Below are 18,068 nucleotides of genomic sequence, written 5' to 3' on the forward strand. Positions count from 1 at the left end.
TCCCAGGAGGCAGAGCCAGGAGTCGCAGGGAGGCGTTTGCTTGAGAGGGTCTGGGAGGGCTTCCTGGAAGAGGGGGCATCAGTGCCGAGCCTTGGAGTTTGTGGAGCCCGTCGCCTGGCTGAATCCTGCCTGCCGGTGTTACCTGAGTGTGTTCCTCGTTTCAGTGCCTCAGTTTCCTCACCAGTACGCTAGGGGAGACCAGCGTAGCCAGCCACAGCTGGATCGTGAGGATTAAGTGAGGGGACAGCAGTGTCTGGCACACGGTGGGTGCTGAGTAAATACATGGAGGAGTGCCCGGGCGGTGGGGCTAGTGAGCTGGGCAGGGGGTCTGAACTGGAGGGACTCGGGCGCCCTCCTCCTCAGGGTGCAGGACAGCACCTGCACAGCGGGGCCGCATTTCCATTTCCAAAGCTGGGCGCGCTCCTTCCAGGCCTCCCTACCAGGAGCGCGGCCTGGCGGCTCCTGCCCTCTGGACCCTCAGCCCACAGGCCCGTGCAGCCCCATGAGGGGGCCAGGGGGAGCTCCGAGGTTCTAGGGAGGGCGCGCACCGGGAGAGGGCGCTGGGCCGGCCGGCCGGCGGGAGGAAGGAGGGGACCCGGGCGGCAGCGCCCCCGGCCCTCGCCGCGCCCCGCACTTCCCTTTCCTGGCCGGGCTTCCTCTTCCCCGCGCCCGCCCTGCGCGGCCCCTTTGTTTCCCGGGCAGGGCGCGGCTATATTTAGGCGGCAGGTGTGGGAGCCCCCGGCAGCCGGGTCGCCCGCCGGTCACGCCCCCCACGTGACGCCCGGGCGCTATAAATAGCCGCAGGCGGCGGTGGCGGCAGCGCTTGGAGCCGGCTCCGCGGCGGAGGGGCGGCGCCCCGACCCAGGCCCAGCACCGTGGGCACCGCCCGGCCGGCGCGTATGGAGGCGGTGGGACGCCTGCGGCGCAGGTGAGCCTGGCAGGTGGGGACGCTGCGGACCCAGGCCTTCCGGGACCCCAGCCCCGCCGGGGAGGAGGTGGCGCCCTCTGGAGGGCTGGGCGGGAGCCGCGCCCCTTACCACGACCCCACCCGCGTCTGGTTCCGCGGGACTCCCCAGAGTGCCCACCTCAGCCCTGACTGCGGCGCAGCCTTACTTCTCCTGAGACCCACTGAGCCCCGGGCCTCCAGCGTCATCCCCCAAAATCACAGTGGGGGGGGGCCCTCTCTGAAGTGGGGGCTGGATTCAAACTTCTTCACCTGCTGTGTCATCGGGAAGGAGGGCGGGGGCCTCCCTGAACCTCGATTTCGTCTTCTGTACGGGGGGCTCCGTGCTGTTCCTGTCTCCTAGACTTGAGCCAGAGAGAACCCAGTTAACTGGACACCTGGTGTGGCCCTGGCGGAGAATGTCCTCCCCTCTTCCTGGCTTGTTTCCTCATCTCGCAAACAGGGACAAGGATGGACTCTCCCTTAAAGGGTCTTGAGAAATAGCTGAGGGCTCTGGGCCTGCTGGCGCGAGGAGGCTGAGCCAGATCTTGGGAAGGGTTCTGCAGGGCTTGGTAGCAGGAGGGAAGGAGGGGCCACGGCTGCCAGTGGGTCCTCGTGCTGTGGGCCGCGGCTTGGTGGGGATGGTAGCGGCTCACGACACAGGGAGGCAGGAGCAACCTGTCGCCATTTCGCAGATGGGAAGCCTGAGGCTTTGGCTTCAGGGAGTTCTCAGTGCCCATCCTTGGGGATCCTTAACCCTTGCTCTCAGGGCCCTACCCGGTGACCTCACTGGGGGCGTGCGGTTAGGGAGGGATGTTCTCCCTTGGGGGACAGCCACCAGGCAGGGCAGAGCCACACAGTGGTGCCGGGACATCATTGCTTTGCTCTCACCTGGGGCGGGGGTAGGGGCTCTAGGCTGCAGAGACAAGCGGGGTGTGTGGCAAGACCCCAGCCCAGCCTGGTCCAGCCTCTCCCTGGACCCCTGACCCCATTCTAGCCTGGGCTGTGACCCCTGAGCGTAGCCCAGGCTAACCCCCTGATTCCGGCAGATGTGTGGCATCCTTAGGCCTTCAGTGGGGGGTAGTGTGGGGTGGTTCAGAGCCTCCTCCCTCCCAGTAGCCTGCAGCCCTGAGGACCTGTCCAGGGCCACTAGGCAGCAGGTCCAGGCCGCGTGCTGGTGCCTGTGGGGTCTTCCCGGGTCCCTGGCAGCTGTGGGTTTGAGGGGTTGGTCAGCCCCTCAGGGAGAGGCCCAGTACTGTGGCTTCTCTGGTGCTTTTCCTCCTTTCTTTCTGTAAACATGAGCTCGGCTCCCGCGTGCACGCACACAGGGACGTCCTGCTGCCCCAGGAGGGACCCAGGTGTTTGTGTGCTGTTAGCACACGGTGGCTTCCCTCACCCACACTCAGAGCCTGTGCTCCCTGCAGCTGGGCAAGGTGGGGGCTGGCGGGACCAGGGACAGGATCCTTGTCTCCACCTTTACCTCCTTCTGGGGGTCCCACCCCACTGCCTTTTTTTTTTGAGACGAAGTTTTGCTCTTGTTGCCCAGGCTAGAGGGCAATGGAGCGATCTCGGCTCACTGCAACCTCTGCCTCCCGGGTTCAAGCGATTCTCCTGCCTCAGCCTCCGGAATAGCTGGGATTACAGGCATGCACCACTGTGCCTGGCTATTTATTTTTATTTTTATTTTTAGTAGAGATGGGGTTTCTCCATGTTGGTCAGGCTGGTCTCGAACTCCTGACCTCAGGTGATCAGCCCGCCTTGGCCTCCCAAAGTGCTGGGATTACAGGAGTGAGCCACTGCGCCTGGCACCCACCGCCCATTTTAACCTTCCCAGAACCACACAGTGGACAGAGCCTGAGGTGTGGCGGCTGCTCTGAGCCCGTGAGCGCTGGCTGTCACCCACAGTGTGGAGGGCAGGCAAAGAGGAGCCCAGTGTCCCATGCAGCCACCCTCTGAGTCCGGGGGCCCAGGCCTCAAGCCCGACCTGCACCTGAGCTGAAGCTCCAAGGGCCCAGCCTGCCTGGTGGGCAGCTGGGAAGGGGGTGCTGGGGCTGGGGCAGGGGCACAGGTGCGAGGAGGTGGGTTGGGGAATGGAGGGCTCTGCTGGGCGAGGGGCCCTGAAGTGCCTTTCCTTGGGTGGCAGGCAGTAGTGACAGGGCCGGGCTTGGGTTGAGTCTAGGGAGCTGGAGAGTCTGCTAACAGCTGGGTCACAGCCGGGGCCAGCAGCGCGGGGACCCCTCAGCAGCAGTGCCCAAGCATAGCTTGGGTCACTTGTGTCACCCCTCATCGTGCTAATGGGGTAACAAAGAGGCCGGCACCTTGCTCAAGGTCTCCCAGCCCTTCCGTAGAGAGAGAAGGGGGCTGCGTGCTCCTGGAACCCCTTTGCCCAGGAGCTTTGGGGTCATGAGACCCAGAAAGGGAGAGAGGCAGGCGTGGAGGTGCCTTGGGTTACTGTGGCCCCCCTGCAGCCTCCCTCTTCAGGGCCCTGTCATGGTGTGAACCCACTCCTGGCCACCTGTGCTGTCACCACCTTGGCATGTGTGCCTGATGGCTGGCCCATTGGCGTGGTCTGTCCCCGCCTCCCTGAGCTCCTAGAGGGGCAGAGCTGTCCTGTTTATCCCCCAGCCTGGCTGAGCCCTGTGTTAGCAGTGGAGACACAGTGGCGGGGGGACACTGGTGGGCAGGGCGCTGCTGACAGGCAGGAGACTTTCTGCAGAAAGCAAGAGGCAATTAGGGTGGCCCATGGCTGCGTGTGGGGCCAGGCCCCTCACCTCCCTGTGCTGGCAGCACTGGCCGAGCACCTGGGCCCCATTCCCTGAGGGTGGGCCACCCAGAGAGACCTGGGCTCAGACGTTCACAGTGGCCAAGAATCGGAAGAGGAGGGCAGCTGTCCTGGGGTGGATCACGGCAGATGGGCAGGGGCCAGGCTCAGGCTTCTTAGGGGAACTCGGCCTCTGTCCCCACAGAGGGACCTGTCATCTGTGTGCTGGGGTTCATCATGTCCTCGGGGGTGTGTGTGTCCCTGAAATCCCTATCCCCCTCTGTCCTCCGTCATGCCCTGCTGGCTGTGTGGTGGCTGCCCTGCCGCTTCCAGTCCGTGGGTCAGTCCTGGCAGGAGCTGTGCTTCCTTGTGCTCCCGCATAAGGAAACAGACCCAGGAGGGTCACTCTCTCAGCACAGTCAGGAGGAGGGCTCTGGGAGAGGTGTCGCCTGTGACTGTGGGCTCAGGGCAGGCACGAACCCCTCGTGGGAGGTGGGGCCCCCCTGTGACCCCTTTCTATTCATTTCCTTCGTCTTTCCCCACAGATGCTGTGTGCTGTGGACTCGCCTGGGGTTCATGGAGTGGGCCACGGGGCCCAGCCCTGAGCACTGCTGCGCCCAGGGTCGCCGTCCCTGCTGCTGAGGGGTCCCCGCGCCGCTGGCTCTCACCATTGCCCTCGCCTGCCGATGGCCTCTGCTGCCCAGCCTGGGGCCAGCTCTACCGCCTGAGCCCCCTGCCCCACTCCAGGACTCACTGTACCCCGATGGGGTAACGTGACACAGGCCCTGCACGTCACAGGCCGCTGTCCCCACGGCCGCTGCCTGTGACCCCTGGCCCAAGGCTGCTGGAGTTGGTTCAGTTCAAGTTCATTCTTCCTCTAGCCCTTGGGGGCTTGGGGCCCACCTCTGAGTGAAGGGGGCTGTCTGCCCATCCACCGATGCGGAGGGGGCGCCCCCAGCGTGGGGTCCAGCTCTGGACGCTGCTTGGCGGCCGGGTTCACTTTGGGTTTTTAAGTTTTCTTTGCTGAGCTTTTTTGGTTGTTCTTTTTATTTTTTGCCTGTTTATGACTATCCAGCTCTGAGAGACGGGAGTTTGGAGTTGCCCACTTTACTTTGCGGGGGGCTGTTTTGTTCCTTTTCTTTTTTAAGAGTTGGATTTTCTTTTTTAATTATCGAAACACTGGGCAGCTTCCTCCCCCACACCCAAGTATTTGCACAATATTTGTGCGGGGTATGGAGGTGGGTTTTTAAATCTCCTTTCTCTTGGACAAGCACAGGGATCTCGTTCTCCTCATTTTTTGGGGGTGTGTGGGGACTTCTCAGGTCGTGTCCCTAGCCTTCTCTGCAGTCCCTTCTGCCCTGCCGGGCCCGTCGGAGGCGCCATGGCTCGGATGAACCGCCCGGCCCCGGTGGAGGTGAGCTACAAACACATGCGCTTCCTCATCACCCACAACCCCACCAACGCCACGCTCAGCACCTTCATTGAGGTGAGTGGAGACGGAGGCGTGGCAGGCAGGTGGCCCAGGTGTCTGGGAAGCCTGGCTGAGCTGCCCTCAGGCCTCCCAAGAGGGGTCCCCAGCCCCGGCTGGCCAGACAGGGCTCACGGCCTTGGAGCAAAGCCCAGTCCGCCTGTTACAGGGTCCTGGAGGAGGGACATGGGGGTGCCCTGGGGGTTGGGGGTGAGGGTGTTAGGGGATCAGCTGGATCCCCTGGGCGGCCTGCAGGGGGCTGGCATGTGATAGGAGGGACTCCACACCGTGTGGATAGAGGCAGGGGGTGAGGCGGGGGGTACGTGGACCGGGCTCTGCGTGCTCAGCCGTGGCCTGGGCTGTCCTTTTGACCTCTGTGCATAGGCTGAGCGGGCAGGAGGTGCCTTGATAGGAGAAGTGGCTGCTTAATGGGGAAACAGGCAGAGGGGGGACAGGTATGCAGGTTGGCTCCATGGCTAGCCCAGGCCTCTAGACGTTGCTGGGCTCTGGATGAGGCCTCAGGTTAGACCAGGCTGGATTAGGGGCTTCAGGGCCCAGATCTCTGTGTGAGGAGGGACTGGGCAAGGGTCAGCGCTGACCACAGGAGGGAGGGACCACTGTCCCCTGGAGAGCCAGCCGAGATGCCTGCCGCTGGCAACCCTGGCAGATGGGACCAGATGCGTTTACAGAAGCTTTCTTGGGAGTGGAGTCTGCAGCGACGTGCATGGCCTCCTGGAGGAGCCTGGCCTCTGCAGAACTCCTGCTGTTTGCAGGCCTGGGGCCGTGTGCAGAGTCTGCAGTGGTGTGCGGGGCAGTTGACAGAGCCTCTGACTGTGCCAGGCTGTGTCAGAGGCTGCAGCTGTGTGCAGGGTCATTTATGGCTGAGTCCTTTCCCCTGTGACATGAGATAAGCCATCATGGTCTTGTCATAATGAAACAGGGATTTGGGCGTGAGAGGGCACTGAACTGTAGAGCAGCAGGAGGCATTGGGCACCCTGCCATCAGGAAGCCTGGACCCTGGACACTGAGCCAGGTGCCCTACAAAAGATGGCTGTCCCTTTCACAGCTGAGACCCTTGAGATAACAGCAGCATCTACAGAAAGACTGGCGAGAACAGCATGGTGAGTGGCCAGGGCGAGGCCTCAGAATATGACTGGGATCAGGGTGAAACCTGTAACCAAGGTCAGGTCTCAGTGTGTGACCAAGGTTGGGGCTCAGTGTTTGACCAGGATCAGGGCTCTGTGTGACCAGGATCAGGGTTCGGTGTGTGTCTGGGATCAGGGCTCAATATGTGACCAGGGTCAGGGCTTAGTGTGTGACCAGGGTCAGGGTTTGACATGTGTCTGGGATCAGGGCTCAGTATGTGACCAGGGTTGAAGCTCAGTGTGTGTCCAAGATCAGGGTTCAGTGTGTGACCAGGATTGGGGCTTAGTAGGTGAGCAGGGTTAGGGAGGGCTCATCCTGTGACCAGGGTTAACGCTTAGTGTCTGACCAGGATCAGGGCTCAGTGTGTGACCCAGATCAAGGCTTGGTATGTGACCAGGATCAGGGCTCAATGTGTGACCAGGGTTGGGGCTCAGCATGTGACCAGGATTAGGGCTCAGAGGTGTGTGACTATCAAGGTTCAGGACATAACCAGGATCAGGGCTCAGTGTGTGACCAGGATCAGGAAGGGCTCAGCCTGTGACCAGGGCCAGGGCTGAGCCCTGGGCTGGGTGGCCATTCCCTCTGCTGAGGGTGCAGAGGGCCTCTGAGGTACCCCATGACCACAGAGCCCAGCACCCTGCCTGCTCCCTGCATTCTCAGATAGTTGGGTGCTGGCCTCTCTGTTCCAGGTCCCTGTCCCGTGACCAGCAAGACCCAGCAGCTGATTCCTCATCCCTCCCAAAATAGCTACGAGAGCGGGTGGGGTGGGAACAGCCCCTGCACGTGACCCCTGTGGAGTGGATCCCCCGCAGTGGGGGTATAAACATCGGTCTGGCTGTGAACTACCACGACCTTTTCCCTGCTCGTGTGGGGCTTCCCTGCTGGCGTACAGGGCCCAGCTTCCTCCTGGCTGCCATCTGAGTAGTGCCCACCCTCCCTGCTCTGAGGTGCCCCAGCTGATGCCCGCCCCTCTTATACCCCAAAGACTGGACCCATCCCTGCGGCTCAGCTGGGGTCGCTGTTCGGATGCAGGGGCTCGCATGTGGGCTGGGGAGTCCAGTTCCTGCTGTGGGGACCCGGTAGCTTTTCTGGAAGAAATGTCCTTGCTGGTAGATCTGGGGTCCTGAGTGCCCCAGAGGAGGGAGTGGTGTGCTGTGCAGCTGGGATCCCAGCTGCTGGTTACTGTGAATGTAGGTGGGGACACCTTTGCCTCTGCTGGGTGGCCCAAGGGACTTAGGACAGGCTCTTCCACACCCAGACACCACCTTGACCAGTAGTGGAGCCTGAAGTCCACTCTTGGTGGGCCTCACTGCATCAGGGTCTGCCTGGCTGGAGGGTGACATGCCCTTCCCTGGGGCCTTCAGGGGCCATGACCCTGCCCCGGGGGACTGAGGGGACAAGGCTCCACCCCGAGAGGTCTGAGGGGACATGTCCAAGTCCTGGGTGACTGTGGGGGACACAGCTGTGCCCTGGGAGCCCTGGTGAGTGGGTCCTGCCCCCCTGAGCCCTGCAGCCCCAGCCCAGCCCTGCCTCCTCTGTCCTCCCACCCCCAGGACCTGAAGAAGTACGGGGCTACCACCGTGGTGCGCGTATGTGAAGTGACCTATGACAAAACGCCGCTGGAGAAGGATGGCATCACTGTTGTGGTGAGGCGCGCGCCACGGGGACCCTAGTCACTGCTGCCACCGCGGGAGGGTGGGGCGGGGGGCTCTGGGCCTGCGCAGAAGGTTTGGTGCCCCTCCCGTGGCAACCCTGGGCATGTCTGTGCCTGGGCCACGTGTGTGTCTGGGAACATCAAGGGAAGGCCAGGGTGTTGGGCCGTGTGACCTCAAGAAAGTCACCCTTGTGCACCCGTCTTTCTGTCTCTAGGGTGGGCCAGCCTGGCTCGCCAGGCAGGGGTGGCACATGCTTGGTGCATCGGCCAAGGTGGCGGGTGGGCTCCTCCGCCTGTCTCAGGCCCTCCACTGGGCCTGTCTTGGGTGCATCTCAGTCTCGTTGCCTGGGCGGCTGGGGCCCTGTTGCCAGGCAGCAGGCTCCTGGGGAGGACCCTTGGGCGGTTTCCTTGGCTCCTTTGACCCTGGGGACCTAGGTCTGGGCGGGGCGCGGGGCGGTTCTGCTGCCATATCCTTGGGGGGTGGGCCACAGCAGCTGCAGGCCCAGAGCCAGCCCCAGGGAGGTCCACACCCGGCCCGGTGGACGACTGCCCCCCTGGTGCAGGCCCGCCCAGCTGCGCCTGGGCCTCAGTCTCCTCAGTGCGGAGCACCCCTCGGTCACTGCTTTTCATCCCAGGACTCTGCTTTTGGCTGTGGTTGCAGTTTTGTGACCTCAGCTTGGCGGTTTGGAATGGCGGCAGCACTGGCGGTTTGGGGTCAGACAGGCCTTGGGCTGCGTCCCGCCTTTGCCCTCCCCAGCCTTGCGACCCTGCAGGTCACTTCGAGCCTTGGGTTCCTCACCTCAAAGCGAGGCTGCTTGGAAGAATGGGAGGCAAAGGCATGTCCCCGCTTCTCCCATGGGGTGCGCCCACACCCTCCCTCGCCTTCCACAGCAGCGGGAGGGATTGGGGTCAGACGTAAGTAGCTGTGCACACCAGTTGTCTCTAGGAGTTGCCCTGCCTGGAGGCTGGGGAGGGGTGAGATGCCCCCAAGGGCTGTGTGTCTGCCTCAGTGGGCCCAGCGGGCTCTCCCTGGCACCAGACAGCCCCAGGCCTGGCACAGTCCCGCGGCCCTGCACGAACCCACCTTCCCAAGACTGAAATGTGTCCATTCCTACTGCAGCGCCCCGGCCCGGGCCCTCCCCTAGGAAGACTCCCGTTGCCCACCGATCCAGGGCACTGGGGGCCGGGACAGTGGGAAGCGCAGGTCACCTTCCAAGACCAAATTAACCCCCAGGAACAATGGGCTGGGGCCCGGTGGAACTGCCTGTCTCGAGTCCTGCCCTCAGAAATGTGGGCCCTGTCTCACCCCACAGCCCTGTCTTCAGTCTTTCCTGGTACTTGGGCTGTGTGTGGCATGTGCCAGCTGTCTTTGCGTGCCACTACAGGGGATGAGACCCCTTGCACCAGCCGACCCAAAACCTCTCAGGCTGCCACCGGCACACAGGCATGAGGGGTTGTGACCCAGAACCAGAGCTCGGCTGACAGGTGTGGGGATTAGGATTTGTGCGACTCTGGAGGAGGAAAGGGGTGGGGTGGTCCAGGAAGGCTTCCTGGAGGAGGAGACAGCTGCAGTGTACGGGGAGTGATGAGGAGTCTGAAGCACTCACCATGGGGTGCCCATGGCCAAGCTGTGCCCTTCCTGTGTGCCCTCTGGGTCTGCCGTCCCCACCCTAGCGGGCTCCTGGCACCCTCTGCCTCTCAGAGCTCCCTGTCCTCGCCTGACCTCCAGCGCTGCCTCTTTACCCTCCCTCTGCTGGGGGTCCTCACGTCTGCTTCCTTCCTCAGGACTGGCCGTTTGACGATGGGGCGCCCCCACCCGGCAAGGTAGTGGAAGACTGGCTGAGCCTGGTGAAGGCCAAGTTCTGTGAGGCCCCCGGCAGCTGCGTGGCTGTGCACTGCGTGGCGGGCCTGGGCCGGTGAGTGTCGGGGCGGGGTGGGTCTCGCCATGTCAGGTGGTTGGGCATCTCGTGGTCTGAAAGCCTCGCTTTTGGATGTGGGTCTTGAACACATGTCCACGCTACCTTCCCAGCGGGCCTGTGCCCCTAGTGCTGGGGCTCCCAGACTGGTCCTCTCCCAGCATCACAGAGAGGAAGTGCTTCCCAAAGTCTAACCCAACTTCTTCCTGCTGTGGTTGAAACCATCCCCACGTCTTGTGCAGAAAAGGGCTACCGTCCCCCTCCCCAGACACAAAGATCCCCCCACACACAGCTGGGGGCCTCAGACCCCCAGCTGGGAGGATGGGAGGAAGAATGGCAGCTGGGATCGGATGACATGACCAGTGGGACACCCCCATCTGCAGAGGGGGACCCAGGCAAGCAGAATTGATAGCAGGCATGGATCCGGCTCTTAGCACTTCACCTGCGGGCCCTTATTTAACCCTCCCCCAGCAGATCACAGAGAGGTTGCCTAGGTGGGAGCCAGGATTTAGACCCAGTGCTCAGGCTGGGCTGTGAGGCTGTGGGCTGCATGGGGGAGCTTCAGGCAGGGAGGAGTCTGGCCCTTCGGGCCCCCGTGCCCTGCATCTTCAGCAGGTGCCCTGCCAAGGGGACAGGGGTGCGCAGGCTCCGATGACCCCAGCTCTGCTGTTTGCCCCCAGGGCTCCAGTCCTTGTGGCGCTGGCCCTTATTGAGAGCGGGATGAAGTACGAGGACGCCATCCAGTTCATCCGCCAGTGAGTGGCCGCGGTGGTGGGGTGGGCTGTGAGCGCTGGGGGAGGGGAGATCCGGGTGCCCACGAAGGGCGGCGGCGTTGGCTGTGTGGTTCTGTCACCCTGAGGCTGCGTCGATCAGCACAAGCTGGGCCTTGCTGCAGAAATGGGGACGCCCGAGGTGTTTCTGATGGGTGGGGACAGCAGCCCCCGAGTGACCATGCAGCCACGCAGGGACCCAGCGAGGCCACCCGCCACGCCGTCCTGCCTCCCCTCCACAGACAGAGCTCCTTCTGTCCCAGCCATCCTGACGGGGGTGGAAGGACCCCCAGAGCCAGCCAGTTCAGTCCCTCCATGAAAAACTAGAACCTGAAACCCCACACCACACCGTGTCCACCCCCAGGGATGCTGACACTGGGCTAGTGTCTCAGGGCTGCTCTGAGTCCAGCTGCTCACCACCCCTCCCCCCAACCCCGAGCTCTCCAGCTCAGCCCCTCCCCGCCCTCCTTGGAGGCTTCCAGGCCAGCTCGCCTGCCCCATCCCTGTCACTTGGTGGCCTCCCTGGGGAGGGCTGCCATCTGCCCACTGCCCAGGGGGTCCTGGGGGAGTCTGGCCGGGATGGCAGGGCCAACTCTGGAGGAACGGATGCGGCACCTGAAGCCTGCCCCTGCCCAACCCACCATGTGTGTGCCCGTGAGTGTGACACACCCGTGGTACTCCTCGGACAGGCTTGGCTGGCGGGGCCATCTCTTCCTCCCAGAGGCAGGCTTGTTCCCGGCCACGCCAGCTGGCCCTGTGGGTCTGGGTGAGAGCATGGCCTGCCCTGTGGGTCTGGGTGAGAGTGTGGCCTGCAGGTGCTCAGGTCTCCTTGGGGACCCTGGGATGTGCACGCTCACACGCAGACATGCACGGGGATCATACAGGCACACATTCACACACAAGCACATGTGTGCGCACACAGACCCAGACATATGCAGGCACACATGTACAGGCAGGTGTGTGAACACAGGCACATACAGACAAGTGGGTATTTGCACACATGGACACACATGGATGCACTCAGGCACGTACACACGTGTGCACTCACACATGACATGCACTCTCACACATGCGGGTGCACACAGGCGAGCACCTTCCCCGGGCCGTCTCCCCACCCCACGTCTCACCGAGCAAGGGCTTGTCTCTCTCTTGTGGCTTTTGCTGTGTGGCTCCCTGCACCTGAGGCTGCACTGGTCAGGACAGGTTGGGCCATGCTGCAGAAACAGCCAGGCCCGAACCCCAACGACTCAGAACAGCACAGGCGTTTCTTGCCCATTTCGTGTCTGTTGGTGGGGGCCCTACGCGGAGGCCTGGCTGAAGGCTGTGCCTTCCTCAGCGTGCCGGTTGCTGGGCAGAGGAAGCAAGCATGGTGGAGCCACACGGGGCACCTGCAGCTTTGCTGGGCAGAGACTCCTTGCGCTACTGCTGCTCCCACTTCCTTGGCCAGGGCCAGCCTGTGGCTATGCGTGAGGTCATGGCAGGTGGGGATGGATGAGCCTCCGGAGGCACTGGGTGGGCAGCCCCCGGCCCCCAATGCCTGTCACCTCAGGGCCTCTCAGGTGTGGCTGCAGCATCCTCTCCAGGAAGTCTTCCTGTCCACCCCAGCCAGGTACATGTGGTCAAGGACCAGGTGGCAGGGGCAGGGTGAGCGCACAGCCCAGGTCCCCGCTGTAAGGACCAGGTGGCAGGGGCAGGGTGAGCGTACAGTCCAGGTCCCCACTGTAAGGACCAGGTGATGGGGTCAGGGTGAGCGCACAGCCCAGGTCCCCGCTGTAAGGACCAGGTGACGGGGTCAGGGTGAGCACATAGCCCAGGTCCCCGCTGTAAGGAGCAGGTGACGGGGTCAGGGTGAGCACATAGCCCAGGTACCCGCTGTAAGGAGCAGGTGGCGGGGACAGGGTGAGCATGCAGCCCAGGTCCCTGCTGTAAGGGAAGGTCGCGCAGCTGGGCCGGAATTCTGGGCTCAGCCCCTCCCTTACTCACAGCCCCCCCCCCCCCCCGCCTCCTGGATGGTGGAGGTGCCCAGGCACCACCCTTGTTGCCTGCTCATGGCCTTGGGGTAGGCCCTACCCAGCTGGGGAAGCCTGGGGGCCGTAGGGAGCCCAGAGTCAGCCTGGAGGAGGTGGCGCTTTGGTGAGTTTGGAAGGCAAGCAGGGGTGAGCTGCAGGGGGCCAGGAAAGGGTGACTGTGACTCTGGGAGCAGCCGAGCCAAGGCCCTGGGATGGGAGGGGCTTCGCCAGTCGCAAGGCCATACTCCAGCCCACTGCACTCTCAGCTTCCAGCTCCCTGGGGCAGGTGAGGTGACCGAGCCAGGGCTTTGGATGATCCCTGTTCCTGTCCCCCTCTTCCCAGGAAGCGCCGCGGAGCCATCAACAGCAAGCAGCTCACCTACCTGGAGAAATACCGGCCCAAACAGAGGCTGCGGTTCAAAGACCCACACACGCACAAGACCCGGTGCTGCGTCATGTAGCTCAGGACCTTGGCTGGGCCTGGTCGTCACGTAGCTCAGGACCTTGGCTGGACCTGGTGGCCCTGCCCAGCCCTGCTCTGTGCGGCCCAGCGGGGCTCCAGGCCTTGGCTGGCCCCACATCGCCTTTTCCTCCCTGACACCTCCGTGCACTTGTGTCCGAGGAGCCCCCTGGGCCCCGTGTGACCTCTGGGCCCTTTCTCCTGTCTCTGCCGCCCCCTGTGGCGGCACTGGCCGTGGCTCTGTCTCTCCGAGGTGGGTTGGGCGCCCTCTTCCCTGGACCCCCTACCCGCCCCTCCCACACCAGCCGGGTCGGTCTCCTCTAGCCTGTTTGTTGCGGGGCGGGGGTATATTTTGTAACCACTGGGCCCCCAGCCCCTCTTCTGCAACCCCTTGCCCTGACCTGTTCTCGGCACCTTAAATTATTAGACCCCGGGGCAGTCAGGTGCTCCGGACACTCGAAGGCAATAAAACAGGAGCCGTGGCTGTGTGTGTGGAGTGGGCTGCAGCGTCAGGCGGGGCGGGCCGGTGGCCTGGGGGACCCAGAGGCCGCTGTCTGGATGCTGGGCTGCCGTCCAGGATGGGGCTCCCGCGTGCTCCTGCGCTGCCCTCTGGTGGCCGCTCTGGGTCCCTGCACCCCGACCCCGGGGCCGGCCTGCCGTGTCCTGTCCTGATACCCAGGCGGGAGCCCAGCTTTGGCCAGGGTGGCCGTGTTGATGGTTCTTGGGACTGTGACATTAGAAGGCGAGGCAGGTCACCAGCACTGTCCTCTGCAGGATGGGCTGGGATTCATTTGGCAGCTCCTCAGGGCCTGTGTCCGGCGGGTTGGTCCCTGGGCTGCCCAAACCAGGTGTCCATGTTTCAGGCTCCGAGGCACAGAGAAGGGGGCAGGTGGTGGCTTGGGTGGAGGAAGGCACCGTCCATCACCCCAGGGAGGGAGGGTACCGCCCGGGCACCTGGGGCTGGATGTGAGAGGCCTGGACCAGGGCCCGCCGGAGGGTGTGGACCGGATGCTCATGTCTTCCTGGGTGCAGTGTCTGTGTTGGGGGCTGGCCCCACCCTAGGCCGGGGTGCGTGGAGGGCATGGCCCCAGCTGGGAGGAAGGTGGGCCTAGGGCTGGCCCCAGGGTGTGGAGAGTCTGGGAGTGGTCTCTGTCCTGGGGCCCCAGGAGGTTCCAGCAAGGAGCGACTGGGGCAGGTGCTGGAGGAGGTCAGTGGACAAGATGGGGAGATGTGGAAACCCCAAAAGCCCCTTCTCAGGCAGCCCTGCCTCCAAGACCAACAGATGGCTAAGGGGGCCACAGACCTCGCTCCCCCAGCTCCTGCATGGAGAAAGGGCAACAGCTGTCCCGGATGGTTGCTCTCTCCTTTCCTCAGACATTTGGAACTCAAATCTAATGCATGTTGGGTGAAGTTTGCTGTATTTTTTCAATCCACCAGCCAAGTTTTGGGGTCACCTCTGCTGGCCCTGTGTAGCCATGTCCCTGCCCCAAGAGGCTCACAGTCTAGCAGGGTTGCAAGGAAGACAGGCTGGTAAGCCTCCCAGTTACAGCTAGGGGTGCTCCACCTTGGGGGGCGGCAGGGGGACGGGGCATGGAGGTGGGGCCTTGGGGTGCTGCACCTTGGGACTGAGGGACAGGGTGCATGGAGGCAGGGCCTTGGGGTGCTCCACCTTGCGGGGAGGACGGGGGAATGGGGGGCATGGAGGCAGGGCCTTGGTGTGCTCCACCTCGGGGGGCAGAGGAAATGGGGGCATGGAGGCGGGGCCTGGGGGGGCACAGTGCAGAGTACCAGGTTGGGAGGTGGGGGAGATGCTCCAGGTGGAAGAACCGCCTGAGCTGAGTGTGGAGTGGGGGTCAGCTCTGGCCAGGAGGGGAAAGGGGGTGCAGTCTGGATCATCCCATTGGTGGGATGGTGGCTGGCCTGGCAGGATCCCGAGACAGATGCAGCATGGGATGAGACCCCAGGCAGAGCTCTGCAGGGAGGGGCTCTCCAGGAGCTGTGTGGACCCCAGGCCAGGTGGAAACCCAGGCAGAGGCCGAAGGTTGGGCAGGTCCCCTGGTGGCTCTCTGGGAGTCCAGGGTACCTGCCTCTGGACTCATCCCTCCAAGGGGCTCAGGAGAAAGGTCTTACTGCCCATTTTACAGATGGAACAGCTGAGGCTCAGAGAGCCCAGACTCCCGCCTCAGGCCACAGCGTGTCCAGGGTGGGCCTGGCTGGTTCTGCTGCTAGCGGTGAATGGACTGAGAAGGATGTTGGTGGGGGTGGAGGGAGACCCTGGGGGCCCGAGGCTGGGGGTCCCGACTGAGGGGTACCGCGTCCCATCGTCAGCCCCCAGCCACTGTGGCGCACCAAGCTGGAGACAACTGAAGGTTGAGCGGCCACCCTGGGCGGAGGCTGCCTTCGAGTCGAGTGGCCGCCCAACCCCCAGGACCCTGGGATCCTGGCAGGCTGTGGCTTGGGCTCAGGCCCCAATCAAGGTGACCCTGTCTCCAGGAGTGGACGGGCCTCTACCTGCAGGGCGCTTCACAGACTTCACAGTTTGTCTCTGTCCCCTGGGCCTGACCCTGAGTTTGTCCCCAAGTCCTGCCAGTGTCTCCTGGGGCTTGGCTTGGTCACAGCAGAGGGGCCTGTGGTGGGCAGGGAGCTGACACGCATAACACTTCTTTGTTGAATCTAGATCTTTCTTTCAAATGGAAAAACGTTATGCAACCAAGCTCTGTGGGGGGGCGGATGGGGCAGGGCTGACCAGGTGGACACGGGAGGGGAAGGCGGTGGGGGAGGATGGTTGGAGGTCACTGCTTGGGTCTGGCCGACACCTTCTGGAGGAAGGAGAGCTGGCCGGTGGCGAATTCCCGGATGCTGGGCTCAGGGTCACTTTTGAGACGTTCAAAAGCTCCAGAAGAGGAAGAGCAGGTCAGAGGTCACTCCAGCCCAGGTGGGGCGGGCTAGGGTGGGTGGTGGGTGGGGCCAGCTCAGACCCCACCTCCTGTGACTCCAGGCCTGGGATGCTTCCCTCCACCACTCACCCACCACCCCCATTCCCCGGCCCCTTGTTCTGTTGGTGCCATGAGGCAGCTGTGGAGTGAGTGTGAGCCTCAGGCCCCAAGTGCCCTGATGGGGGCCTGGGGAGGGGAAGGGCCAACCTCAGCCTCCAGACATGAGGGTGGGATGGGGGCTGGGCACTGCTCAGGAGGCCCGTGTCTTTGTCCTGATGCTGATGCTGGGTATGGGGGGCAGGGGGGATCCCCTGTGGGGCCTTAGGTCTTGCTGTCTGTGCAGTGGGTCTTAAGAGTGCTTGGGCAGGGGTGGGAGGGTGTGGGTTGCGGGAGCTCTGGAGGGAGGGCCGCTTACTGCAGAACAGCAGGTTGGTGTCCACAGCATTCAGCATCTGGAACACGGCCTGGGGGTGGTAGCAGGTGGTGTGGCCTGTGTAACAGACGGGCAGCTGGCGGCTTGGGGCTCCCTGTCTCCTGGGGGGCTCCAGCCCACCCCTGCCCCTCTTCACCCCAAGCCCCTCCTCATCCACCCCTTTTCCTCTCTTGTGGGCAGTGGGTCAGGGAGGGTCAAGGGTGCTTGGGTGGGGGCAGGCCTGGGGGTCTCCAAGCCTGGCCTCGCCTTCCCACCTATGAAGAGCGCTGCCCAGGTCTTGATGTGGCGGGAGTGGCTGTGCAGGTGGCTGAGGGCCTGTGACAAGTGGATGCTGAATTCCTCCTGGCTGCGGGTCATCTGGCCGGAGGAGATCACGCCTGGCTAGGACGGGTTGGGGGGCCCTGGGGATACCAGGGTCCTCCAGCCCCAGCTTGCCTTGCCCAGCCCCTGGAGCTGCCATAGCAGCTGTGTGTGAGACGGGAGTGAATGGGGGAGCCGCAAGCCTGGTCCCGCCCACTCCCTGGCCCTGTTCCTCCCCACCGATCCCAGGCCTCTCACCAGGCAGGTCCAGAGGAAGTGGCGGGCGCTGAGGCCCCTCTCCCAGGCCAGCGTGCAGAAGAGGGTGTGCAGTAGCCGCCATCGGAGCAGCACAGCACAGCGGTAGAAGGCGAACTTGGCCTGCTGCAGGGACAGGCGTGGAGGGTCACCCACCGCTCATGTCTGGGCCCTTTACCCTAGAGACCACAGGCCTCCATGGGCACTGGAGGCAGCCTGCTGTGCGGGTGTTCCCTGGTTCTGTCCTGCTTGTGTCCCTCGGCAAGCCTCCCCGACCCTGGCAACAGCACCTGGCCCCCTGGAGCCCAGGCTGGCCTGCCCGCGGCCCTGGCCCTGCTCTTCCGCGGTTGTCATGTGTCCTTTTCCCCATGGCAGGGAGACCCACGAGGCCAAGTTCTGACTTCGCGGGCTGTGCACAGGGCGTGTGCTGGCACAGCAGGCAGGGCACAGTCCATATTCACACAAGCTCTGTGAGCTGCTGGACCCCCCGCCCCATGACAGGCACTGGGGGCACAGCAGTGAGCAGAAAAGACCAGGTCCTGCCGCATCGACGGCAAGCCTCACTCGCATGTGTGTGCGCAGTGGGGGAGTGGGCAGGCCAACTGTGGTCAGAGAAACCAGTGCAGGTGGCCAGACCCTCTGCCCGCCACTTGCTGCCCCGTGGGAGCTCCCCCACCTCTCAGGCAGCGTCTGCCCCGTACCCTGGCCTCCTGTGGGCCCCAGCCCCGGCCAAGGTGAAGGCCTTTCCTGGGGTGGGCACTGACCGTGGCGACAGCTGGGCATTGGTCCTTCAGGTGCAGGAGCAGGGGCACCATGCTCTGGTGCACCTGGGTTCGCAGGCCGCTCAGCTCCCTGTCTGCCGTGGCCGCCACCAGGTCCCCAAACAGTCCCATGGCTGCCGCCCGAATCCTGTTCCGCTCCTGCAAGGCAGAGGCTCAGAGGCACGGCCAGACCTGTCTAAGGGTCCCAGCTTTGGTCCAAGTTGGGACCCCACACCTTGTAGGGGTGCAGCTCAGT

The 18,068-nt window shown here is 63.8% G+C and overlaps 2 protein-coding genes across 16 annotated transcripts in view; one reads left to right on the forward strand and one right to left on the reverse strand.

The window, feature by feature from the left end:
- PTP4A3 (protein tyrosine phosphatase 4A3) overlaps positions 1–13,609 on the forward strand; it is a 45,325-nt gene extending 31,716 nt beyond the window's left edge. For 2 of the 7 annotated variants that reach the window (XM_032760562.2, XM_058444157.1), the window contains exons 2-6: positions 4,250–5,190; positions 7,872–7,964; positions 9,758–9,888; positions 10,569–10,643; positions 13,011–13,609. In XM_032760562.2, coding sequence (XP_032616453.1) covers positions 5,086–5,190; positions 7,872–7,964; positions 9,758–9,888; positions 10,569–10,643; positions 13,011–13,128 — 522 coding nt within the window. In that variant the 5' untranslated portion in view covers positions 4,250–5,085 and the 3' untranslated portion in view covers positions 13,129–13,609. Of the gene's footprint in view, positions 1–821; positions 929–4,246; positions 5,191–6,238; positions 6,294–7,871; positions 7,965–9,757; positions 9,889–10,568; positions 10,644–13,010 lie in introns of those variants that run through there. The other 5 variants (XM_058444158.1, XM_058444159.1, XM_032760563.2 and 2 more) reach the window with 5 other exon arrangements.
- A 2,145-nt stretch (positions 13,610–15,754) lies between these two features.
- The window catches only part of LOC116813629 (maestro heat-like repeat family member 5), a 71,738-nt gene continuing 69,424 nt past the window's right edge, over positions 15,755–18,068 (reverse strand). For 7 of the 9 annotated variants that reach the window (XM_058444152.1, XM_058444153.1, XM_058444155.1 and 4 more), the window contains 5 exons: positions 17,816–17,971; positions 17,055–17,177; positions 16,751–16,853; positions 16,479–16,553; positions 15,755–16,020 (listed from right to left, as the gene is read on the reverse strand). In XM_058444152.1, coding sequence (XP_058300135.1) covers positions 15,920–16,020; positions 16,479–16,553; positions 16,751–16,853; positions 17,055–17,177; positions 17,816–17,971 — 558 coding nt within the window. In that variant the 3' untranslated portion in view covers positions 15,755–15,919. Of the gene's footprint in view, positions 16,073–16,478; positions 16,554–16,750; positions 16,854–17,054; positions 17,178–17,815; positions 17,972–18,068 lie in introns of all 9 variants that reach the window. The other 2 variants (XM_058444151.1, XM_058444150.1) reach the window with 2 other exon arrangements.

The sequence above is a fragment of the Hylobates moloch genome, unplaced genomic scaffold (genome assembly GCF_009828535.3).
Source record: "Hylobates moloch isolate HMO894 unplaced genomic scaffold, HMol_V3 SCAFFOLD_9, whole genome shotgun sequence".
NCBI lineage: Eukaryota > Metazoa > Chordata > Mammalia > Primates > Hylobatidae > Hylobates > Hylobates moloch.